This window comes from Rana temporaria, chromosome 8, assembly GCF_905171775.1.
Source record: "Rana temporaria chromosome 8, aRanTem1.1, whole genome shotgun sequence".
Lineage (NCBI taxonomy): Eukaryota > Metazoa > Chordata > Amphibia > Anura > Ranidae > Rana > Rana temporaria.
This window is the reverse complement of record NC_053496.1, coordinates 103,013,636-103,025,048: the sequence shown is the minus strand read 5'-3', so window position 1 is coordinate 103,025,048 and position 11,413 is coordinate 103,013,636. Positions and strand designations below refer to the sequence as shown.

The 11,413-nt window shown below is 39.8% G+C and overlaps 1 protein-coding gene across 1 annotated transcript in view; it reads left to right on the top strand.

Moving 5' to 3' along the window:
• Positions 1–4,993: 4,993 nt before the first annotated feature.
• LOC120908932 (neurotrypsin-like) overlaps positions 4,994–11,413 on the top strand; it is an 82,896-nt gene continuing 76,476 nt past the window's right edge. The window contains exon 1 of the mRNA XM_040320445.1: positions 4,994–5,626. Within this exon, the coding sequence (XP_040176379.1) occupies positions 5,555–5,626 (72 nt within the window). The 5' untranslated portion in view covers positions 4,994–5,554. The remainder of the gene's footprint in view (positions 5,627–11,413) is intronic.

The following is an 11,413-nucleotide window of genomic DNA, read 5'->3' as shown; positions in this document are numbered from 1 at the left end:
TGTCTCAATAATCCATTAGCAACTCTATGAAATGAAGAGCAACTGTGCAAAAATAGATGCATGATATCACAAATTGAAGTGGAAAACCATTTCCACTATAGAGTCACAGCCACATTTTTCTCTGTTAAAATGACCTTCATTGTCCAAAGAATGAACAGAAATTTTGTTATTTTGCATTTTACTCTGGTTTAAAGAAATTGCCTGAAATATAGCCATTCTGCAAAGGTTAAATGTCGTCAGTTTCATGAGTATGAGTCATTCTCAGTCGTCTGCTGCAGAAAGAAAATCTGAAACCCTTTGCTTAACACTTAATTCAATCCCCTAAACATCACAAAAGAGGGCTACTGTTTTAGTCCTTCAGATACCAAGAGGTTTAAACAGATGCCTGTTTTTATTGCAATTTTTAATCAAGTTCAAATCATTTCAATGACTCAACAATTAAGTATGTTAAGAGAAGTGGCTGTAGGTCCAGACAGTTCATTCGTCTTTACTTTATACAACAGATCTTTTTTCATTGCAGTTTGCTTGTGTTATTTTGTACAGTATTATCTTAGTTATTAATCATTTATATTGCAGTATTAAAGTTGCGCTTTGGATGGTAAATACAGCTAAATGCAGGGCTGAAATACTATATATATTTGTTTACTGACTTGCTAAAGAATTTGTAGTCTTGTGATTTGCGTTCATATGTTACATTCTAGAGCAGAAGGCTACAAACTTTCCAAGCAAAGGGCCAAGTTTACTGACCCTCAGACTTTAGGGGAGCCAGAGTGTGGCCAGCGGAAGTAGAAAATGTCTGTGGGAGAAAACATGCCCCATGTATTAGGAGGAATAGTGCCCCATCGTTGGTGTCAGTGGCTGAAATAGTGCCCCATTGTTGGTGTCCGTAGAAATATCAACACCCCATTTGTTTGTGTCAGTGGAAGGAATAATGCTCTATTATTGGTGTCAGTGGGAGGAATAGTGCCTCAAGAGCTAGATAAAGGCAAGCAAAAGGCCGTATCCGGCCCCCGGACCATAGCTTGGAGTCCACTGCTTAAGAACCAGGAGTTTTTATTACTTACTTCTCTTAAAGGGGTTGTAAAGGAAAACATTTTTTTGCCTAAAATTAATGTCTGCAAGGTAGACAGACAGAATAGTGTAATGATTCTGTTAAACAAGGAAATACCTATTAAATTCCTTCATCTTCATCACCTCCGGCGTTCTAGTTTCTGTTCTCTCATTTACTTCCTGGTTTGCGGCGCTCATTTATGTAAGAACTACATTTCCCAGTATGTATTGCGGCACACACAGTAATTCAGTCTCTAACACATAGAGAGCGTCCTGCCGCACAGATGTAGTTCCCAGGAGGGGCGAGCACGTCGCTGACCACCGCAGTAAAGCCTCGCTTCACGGTGGTGAGTAACAATCAGACAAGCAGGAAGTGAACCGAACAGAGAAGAAATAGAGCAACTTCTGAGCAAAAACAAACAATGAGGAAGTGAAAAGAGGAATGTCTACAGGTAAAGGATGCTCATTATGAAAAAAAAAATTCCTTTACAACCCCTTTAAAGGGGGTTGTAAAGGTTTGCTTTCTATTTTCTAAATAGGTTCCTTTAAGCTAGTGCATTGTTGGTTCACTTACCTTTTCCTTAGATTTCCCTCTAAATGTTGTTTTCTTTGTCTGAATTTCTCACTTCCTGTTTCTCCTCAGTAAGGTTGCCCCCATCATCCGAGCTGTTCTGGCTGGGGGTTAGTCTGCCAGAACAGCTTACTGAGAAGGAACAGGAAGTAAGAAATTCAGACAAAGAAAAAAAACATAATCGAAGGAAAAGGTAAGTGAACCAACAATGCTCTAGCTTAAAGGAACCTATTTAGAAAATAAAAAAATAATCTTTACAACCCCTTTAAGTTTTTTCTTCCTGGATCACCTTCCTGCTCTTTTGAGCAAAGTTACACTGATTGCTCAATGAATAGTCTGGGGCCAAACCAAAACAAAATTTTGGTTATGGTATTGTTGGATTATAAAATAATAATGCCGTCTGCCTGGCTGTGCAGTGTGGTAGATGTTTGTAATTCACAGAATTGTAAATTCATAAGTGAAAACCATATACCGTATTTTTTTAAACTGTACTTTTAGCAGTTTGCCTGGACTTGCACTTTAGAATGCCTTTTAAACAATGACTATTTTGTTTGGGTTAAAGGTCAATGGTGTTTGTAACTCTGTACGTATATTTGTTATATATTGCCTAAAGGCATAGTTCACCTTTTCAAAAATGTAACAAATGCACCCAAATTAATAAATTGTGCATTTAATATTTTTCGGTATTGAAACCAGCTCTGCAACTACTATTGGTGCATTAGGGGGTGCGATGCACAGAGTCCTACATTGTTTACATCCCAGCCCCAGGGTCATATGGAGATTTGTTTACTACAAGTATTGCAATGTCCCTGCATTTGTGCTATCTGTAAGTCCTTTTGCAATGTAGATTGGCTCTCTGTAAATGGTTGACATGACTGTGTGGGCTAAAAAAAATACAGATAACTGCAAGGAAAACCACCCCACAATTCAGGTAAGTGGAGTGGTGGTCTGAGAATGGGGGTTTGGCAAATGTGAATAAGTAATTAATAGCCCTGTAATTGAGGTCAAGCATTATAAGCTTCCTTTGGCAATATCCTCCCCCCTAATACTATTTTTCTTCATGACAGCGGATGCCCTAAAGTCAGTAGAGCTAATACATCTGACAGAATAGCAGTAGGAAAGGTCATCAGAGGAACTTCTACACATCTGTATCACAAAGGTAATGAATAACTTGTAAATCTAGCTTAATCGTCCACATGACCAAGCTATAGTATACCTTGCCAATGCCTGGCTCCATAATCCTCTAAAAATAATATAATAGATTTAGGAGCAGCTATCACTTTTACTATATCTATACATATTACCTGGCTCACTAGATCTCAATATGAAAAGACCACCCTTTTATATATCATTTATACCTTTTAGGCTTAACAATACCATCCACCAATTGTGCAAGTTCTCCCACTTAAAAAGATGAGAGAGGCCTGTAATTGTCGTCATAGGTATACCTCAACTATGAGAGACAAAAAAATGTGGAAACAAATCCAGACAATCACATTGTCTAATTTGGAAAGAATTTACTTGCAAATTATGGTGGAAAATAGTATTTGGTCAATATCAAAAGTTCATCTCAATACTTTGTTATATATCCTTTGTTGGCAACGACAGAGGTCAAAGTTTTCTGTAAGTCTTGAAAAGGTTGTCACACACTGTTGCTGGTATGTTGGCCCATTCCTTCATGAAGATCTCCTCTAGAGCAGTGATGTTTTTGGGGCTGTCGCTGGGAAACACAAAACAGCAGGTGGTACATGTGAACAAGTCCCTAAACCAACGTTACATTAATTAGGTGATCAATAAAAAGGAAGTACAGTGGGATGATAGACAGCAGGATGCCATTTTTCATATAGAGGTATTGTAAGTATAAAGTGTCAAGCAGTTTTGTAACCTCGACCACTAATCATATGAAATTAGAGAAAATAGTGTTGACTTCATACCAACTAACAGTTTATAAAATAAATGTGTAAAAGAATTAAATGTGGGAGGGAAGGAAAGAAAAGGGAATGGAAAGGGAAGTATAACGCAAAAGATGCCCTACTACCACATGAGATCTTGGTTAGGTGAATAAGTACTATACAGAGAGAGCTGGGTAATAGTATGTGTTCAACGGGTCCCAAATATTGAGGAATATTGCGTGGCTGTTGGTGAGGATACTAGTCAATTCTTTGTTAATGATAAAAACATCAAGCTACTGTACGTTTCAACCTTGGAAAGACAAGTGAACTGCTTTTTCCAAGGTCTGGTAATTTTCAGTTTGGCAGCTTGGAGGACAAAGTCTCTTGGCGATGTCCAGGGGTGTGAAATGTAAAAGAGCTTGCCTATGATCTCTAGGAAGGTGGATTTCAAATAACCTATGTTCTGTAGAAGGGTAAACACTAGTCTAAAAACAGCATAGCATTGGGTAGGTCCACATGTACAAGAGAATCACCTTCTGTTTGGCAACCTCTAATATAGAACCCCATGTGTCAAGGGAGTCTAGAAGGTATCAGATACCACCTGGTTAAAACTTTGTATGCTGACTCGAGGATATTGATACTAATGGTACAATTGGCAGAATTTTCCAAGTATCATGCCATTGTTTTTTCGATTGATTGGCCTTTAACTTTTCCCATTTTGCTACATAGGCATGCATAGTAGGAGAAGCAGTCAGTTAAGCTGAGAAGAAACTGAAGAAATCAATTTAAGTGCCAAAGGGGTACAGTGGCATAGGTGTTTAAAGGTGGTAAAAGTGCAGGAAAAGTCTTTATCACAGATTCAGTAAGCCTTTTTTTTTATTTATGTATCTTTTATTTCTACAGCAACCTATGTGGCTGCTATGGGTTACAGTACTTTGTTACAAAGCTTTCTAATGGTAAAAGAGAAGCTTGTATCCAATGTTCCTCATCTAATTTTACTAGGCAACCACCCCTGTACCAATGAAACTTTGTACCCTGTCACGGCACAATGTGAGTGCAATTTTAAACCACCTACTAAGAAAACACTCCTATAAATCCTACCCGCAATGTCAGCTGTTACAATTGCTGAATGGATGACATGGATGACATGGATGAAATGAATGAATGAAAATCACAACAGTGAGATGAGGACCAGGTCACGATGGATAGAGGAGGCTGAATGTAAGCAGCCTGTGAATAGACAAATTGCACCAAACAGCAGACATTGTTTCCAAGTTTAACAATACTCACTCTTATCTTCTCTCCTTTTTTTGCTTTTATACTAAAATATTTTCTTGTCTCCATAACAAGCCAGGTCAAATGGAAAAAAAATGGTTTAATGTCCTTTCTTTATGTCTTAGACATGGATGTCTATGAACAATGCAGTATTAATAAAAAGGGAGCAGACTGTTTTTTTTCTTTTATATCATCCCAGCTGTAAATGAATGGCATCATGGAATGTGAAACTTCCCATGCCAGAGATAATTAAAATTGTCAAAGACGTGCATTTGCCAGGCTGTGTGGTATGGGACTGTCGGAAAAAATACAATGACAAAACAGTCAGCTGGATAAATGCCAATACATAATTTGATATAGTAGCACATAGCTTTACTAAGTATATAGATTGTCACTAGTTCACTAATCCTTACTGATTGGGACTCTTGTAAAAGAAGAGGGTGGAGAAGACAGATTGGAATACAAGGGTGGGTCAGAAGAAGGAGGTGGTTGCCTAAGAACTATAGTAGCTGTGTGGGTGGAACTGAGATCCTGGTACACTCACACACTCTGCTAGCCTGCACTTGCATATCACCTCTCTGGATAATGCTTCCAACTCTTTGCAAGGACCAGCATTGATTAAAGACGCTAATTGTACAGGATCCCGTCATCAAACAGCAAGCGAAGAATTGGGGGTGCTGCAGGACCTCAATGAAGAGCAGACAGCCGTTCCTGACAGGGGGAAGTGTCAAAGGAGAAATCAGCTGCATCCCATTGCTGAGCAACAATGAAACCACTGCACTTGGATGGAGTGCTCATCCTCCTTGTGTGCAGCTGTTGTATGTTCGGAGATTTCCAGGTGAGAATCCATGACACAGCTCTGTTTCTTATTAATAAGTCACGGATGTTTAGTATTTATCAGTGTCAGACTTTGCTCTGCTAATCACCATACTGTGTATCCACGACTGCACACCCTTATTGCTTTTGTAAATAATATAGTAAAAAAAAAACAGAGTAAGTAATGATTTTTTTTCAAGACAGAAAATCATGAATCAAGATTCTGCTGCAGCAATATGCTCTTGGGTTTTTGATCTGATGTGGTGTCAGCAACACTGCAGTAGCAGTAGGGCTGTAAGAGTGTAATGTAAAGGCTGTTACATATACATTTATAGGCTATTTAGAATAGAGACTCACCCTGGGCAAACAATATATCAATCTATATTGAGATCCCAAGAGTGGAACACAATGATGATGGTATAATAGAAATAAAATAAGTAGAGCCAGTACACATACACTGTTGTTTAATATACACATTTGAAAATTCAGATATTTTTTTTTTTTACTGTTCTTGGCTCAGGGCATCACCAGGAGCACATTTGTCATTGACGGAGATGAACAGGCCCAGGGTTGGGTTGGCTATGGAATCTGAAAATTTCTCGGTCTTGTCATTCCAATTCTTTTATCTCTCCATCTTTCCGTGTAATGCACTTGGCTAAATGAACATTGCCCTGCCAGTGTGTATACTATACATGCATGGTCATTCTTTTAGAACAATCTTGAAAAGAAAAATATATATATATACATGTCCAAAGAGAAAGACGAGCTTGGCTAAATGGGAGTGGTTTTGCCTTTATATGGGTATTAGTAAGAAATTCAGTAGCGTGATTAACCTCTCCTGAATGTTTGAATGAAAGATGTAGAGATATAGGATAATGTAAATTCAATCAAATAGTTTTATTGCATGCAATTTTCATTTTTCTTTTTAAATTAAAAGCAACTTCATTGCAAAATTAGATGGAATCCACCACCTTTTAAATCAGGGATCCTCAAACTACGGCCCTCCAGCTGTTGCGGAACTACACATCCCATGAGGCATTGCAAAACTCTGACATTCACAGACATGACTAGGCATGATGGGAATTGTAGTTCCTGAACAACTGGAGGGCCATAGTTTGAGGACCCATGTTTTAAATAATCACAGGACCCTGCTTTGATTTTAGGCTGTTTTATGAGTAGAGACATGCTGCATGTTAAAGTGGACTAGGTGGTGAGGCAAGGATCAAGATGACTGACCAGAGCCCTTGAACTTTTACACACAGGGCATAAAAAAGTCCCTATTACGGGTGTTTGACTCAACTCTATGGTTGCCTATGTGGTCATGCACACATAGCCATTCACAAGCGTATTAGAAGATAAGCGTTGAGAGGCTGAAAAAAAACCCATCATTTGCGCTTCCTGAAGAGGAGCTTTTGAGCATGAACAATTATGCCCATAAAAGCCTGTAAACATGCCTAATATTCTGGCCAGTGGAACGAATAAGTGCCCAATTGCTTAACGTGCCTAAGTGCATCTAAATGCACCTAAACATGGCTTTAGGTGTATTTTTTACGTTCCAGGGGAGGAAAAAATATGCTGTGTGCATGTGGCCTTTAAAAATAATTTGGCAATAAAAGCTTTTATGTTTCTTTCCTCCTTTTTCCACTGTAAGGCTTGCCACAGTACCAGATTTTAGCCATATTTTGTGCTTCCGTAATACAAACAGGATACAAGCATTGTCATTTAAGCAAATTGTATCAAAGGACATAATTATAGAACGTTAACCATCATGTCTTTGGAAAGTGGGAGGAAACCGGAGTACCCAGAGGAAGCCCACACAGGCAGAACATGCAAACTCCAGGCAAGTAGTGCCATGGTTGGGATTATAACCGACAACCCTAGTGGTGCTAGGTGGAAGTGTCAACCACTTAGCCACTGTGTTGCCCTTTTTTTTATAAAGTGATCACAGTTTAAATTTCACCTCCAGCCAAAGACTGCAAGGGCCCTTTCACACGGATATGTCTGTGTGCGGACCCCGCTTTGCTCAGCGGGGATCGCTCCGTCGATCCCCGCTGAGCAGGCAGATGCCAGGTTGGTCTCTGCACACTGTGCAGGGACCGACCTGTCAGAGCGCCACTCTGCCCAATGGGGGATCGGATGAAAAGGAACCGTAGAGCCTGTTTTTATCCGATCTGCCAGACGGATGGAAAATAGGGTTTCCATCCATCACACTTTAGCGGATCGGAGCCGGTCAGATGTCAGCGGGCATGTCACCTCTAACATCCGTGGCTCCATAGACCTGCACGGAGCGCCGTTCAGGTCCACCTAAAATACTGACGGGCGGACCTGAACGGGGCCTTAGAAATTTTTCATCCTCCAGAAAAATCTGCTCACCTAATGCCCTGTACACATGATCGGAATTTCCGATGGAAAGAGTCAGATGGACTTTTATCCATTGGATTTTACGATCGTGTGTAGCCCCATCTGAGTTTTTTCATTGGAAATTCAGATGAATTCCATCGGACTTTAGATATAGAACATGTTCAATATTTTTCCGATGGAATTCCGTCTGAATTCCAATGTGATCTGGCCGGGCAAAAGCCTGATCGTGTGTACGCGGCATAACCCTTTTACTGGCATTGGTCACGACATGTCTCATATACTAAGCAAAAGTTAAAACAATGCTCAAGTCAGTTACATTGTTTTTGAAAATCATTCAGGTTAATAGACAGGCTGCCTTTGTATGGTATTCTATGATTATTTTAGGAACAAATTATGTTTTCATGTCTTAAAAGCTTACAAAGAAAGGCTAATTGAAAAAAAGAGCGAAAAACAAGAAGTTGCCCATAAGGACCAATGATATTTAATCATTTCTTGACTGGAAAATGAGACAAAGAATGTGATTAGTTATTATGGTTAACTTCTCACTTTTATTTTATATGTAGCTCCCTAAATCTCCATATAAATGGCGCCTGTGTAATGGATATAAAGTATTGCTTTTAAACAAGCATGATTTTTTTATTCAATGGAAGAACATACAAGGGTATACAACTATGCAGTTCATTGGTGACTGCCCACAGATTAAGAAGGCAGAATAGGCTACATATATGACTATTTAAAACACGCCATGTCCCCTATTAGTCACTGGTTTTACAGGTTGTTATATGTATAGCTTTCCTTGTGTAATCTAAACATGTACAATTCCAACCTTGACTGGCGTAACTTGTTCCTGGATTTCTATTTTGCTCTGTCTCCAGTCCAAGGTTAGTGCACACAGTGTTTATGGACATAACTGCAGCATACCTCACATAGAGGAAAGAAAGTACATGATAACGGATGAGGACGTTTAGTTTACAGAGAAAAAAAAGGGTGTACTAGAATGACCCTACTCTCTTGTGGCAGACTGGATCTTACAGGAAGGCCAGCGGTGTTATTTCGGAACTGACCGCTCTTTAGAGCATCGTAAAAAGCTGAGGTGGAAGTAACTGTACTCTATTACACCAAGTAGAAGGTTGTCATGTGTCTCTTTTCTATCAAGCTTTTAAAGTTTTTAAAGCAGGGCTCCAGGCATAATTTCTTTTTTATTGCAAGCTAAAATTAATCACATTAAATAGTCCCTAAAACATATTAATAGCTCCCCAATCATTCCAGAAATCATTGCAAACACTATCCTTATATCCTCCAGCTCATGTTGTGGCCGTATCCATCATATGTGTGGGCTTGTGAAGCCCAGTTCCTTTTTCTTCCTGGTTTTCAGGGAGAGGTGCATGCTGGGCGATTTATTTTTTTGGGCACAGTAATGCTCAGAGACACCTGGGAAATGAGTGTCATCATTTCCCAGGAGGCAATGGGATCTTAGGACAGGAAGTTGAACCACCTAGGACTAGGAAAGTAGGCAGATGACAAAATCTGCCTAGTAACAGCCAGATAGAAGTGAATAAAAATAAAAAACATTTTTATTTTACATTAACCACTTAAGACCCGGCCAGGTTTTGCGAATTCGGCACTGCGTCTCTTTAACAGACAATTGCGCGGTCGTGTGACGTGGCTCCCAAAGAAAATTCGTCCTTTTTTTCCCCCACAAATAGAGCTTTCTTTTGGTGGTATTTGATCACCTCTGCGGTTTTTATTTTTTGCGCTATAAACAAAAAGAGCGACAATTTTGAAAAAAAATCAATTTTTTACTTTTTGCTATAATAAATATTCCCCAAAAATATATGAAAAAAACATTTTTTTTCCTCAGTTTAAGCCGATACGTATTCTTCTACCTATTTTTGGTAAAAAAAAAAATCGCAATAAGCGCTTATCGGTTGGTTTGCGCAAAATTTATAGCGTTTACAAAATAGGGGATAGTTGTATTGCATTTTTATTAATATTTTTTTTTTACTACTAATGGTGGCGATCAGCGTTTTTTTTTTTTTTTTTCGTGACTGCGACATTATGGCGGACACTTTGGACAATTTTGACACATTTTTGGGACCATTGTCATTTTCACAGCAAAAAATGCATTTAAAATGCATTGTTTACTGTGAAAATGACAATTTCAGTTTGGGAGTTAACCACAAGGGGGCACTGATGGGGTTATGTGTGACCTCATGTGTGTTTACAACTGTAGGGGGGTGTGGCTGTAGGTGTGACGTCATCGATTGTGTATCCCTATAAAAGGGATCACGCGATCGATGCCGCCACCACAGTGAAGACCGGGGAAGCTGTGTTTTACACACAGCTCTCCCCGTTCTTCAGCTCCGGGGACCGATCGCGGGACTCCAGCGGCGATCGGGTCCGTGGCCCTGCTCACGGAGCTTCGGACTGCGACCCACGGCTGGGTACTAGCACAGGACGTACCTGTACGTGCATGTGCCCAGCCGTGCCATTCTGCCGATGTAATGTGCAGGAGGTGGTCCTTAAGTGGTTAAAGGCAAGCTGTTAATAGAAAGTTCATTTTTAGGGTGGAACTCCGCCTTAAATCTCCCCAAAGTGGAAAACCATGGGCACTCGTTATTTTCCCAATCTCAAGCACATTGCCAATAAGAGGTCTCGGCTCTGTCAGCTGCTAAAGCCATTGTAAAGCCAAGCAAGGGGCTATCACTCCTGATTTTTTTTTTCTGTGTTTTGTAACCTAGATTAAATAAAGAATTTATCAGGAAAAGTGTCTGGTGTTGACCCAGAAATTAAATGGGCAGTTTAGGTAGACTCTGACTCTGGTTTAGAAAATGGAGATTAGTAGTAAATCCATTCAGTGTTAGACAGCATTAGCAAAGGGTCTCTCTGCAGGACCGATTTTTGGCCCCTTAGTTCCCATCCAGCACCCATCTGACCCACATCTAGTATAAATGTGTCCCAAGACACAAAGGGTCCTTGTGTAGCTACACAGTGTGCAAAAATGGTGTGTACAGCCCTGAATCCGTTACATTATGAGCCTGGAGAACAAGTTTGAAATCATAATTTTTTTGAGTCAGGTTTGAATACATAATTTTTTGAGCCAAGTGGTATTTTCAGTCCTAAAACAGTTTTGCTTTCCTACATGAATTGGGACCAAGACCCTCTGATCATTCACAGTGTTGATTGAGCTATTTGGATGGGGGAAGCAGGGAGTACACTTGGACAAGCATTCCTGGGGCAGGAAAATACTAGGGTGCTGTTGGCACAAGAATGCAAGCACACACTGCATTGCCTACCCCTTACACTTTCCACTCGCTAAGGTCAAGTATACAGTGAGTGAGCAGTTACTTGCTACAAAAGAGGTTTGACTGAGTGTCTGCCTGGTACTTACAAGGTAATGGGGGAATAACAATCCACTGCTGATCAAGAAGACTATTCACTTTTGGGA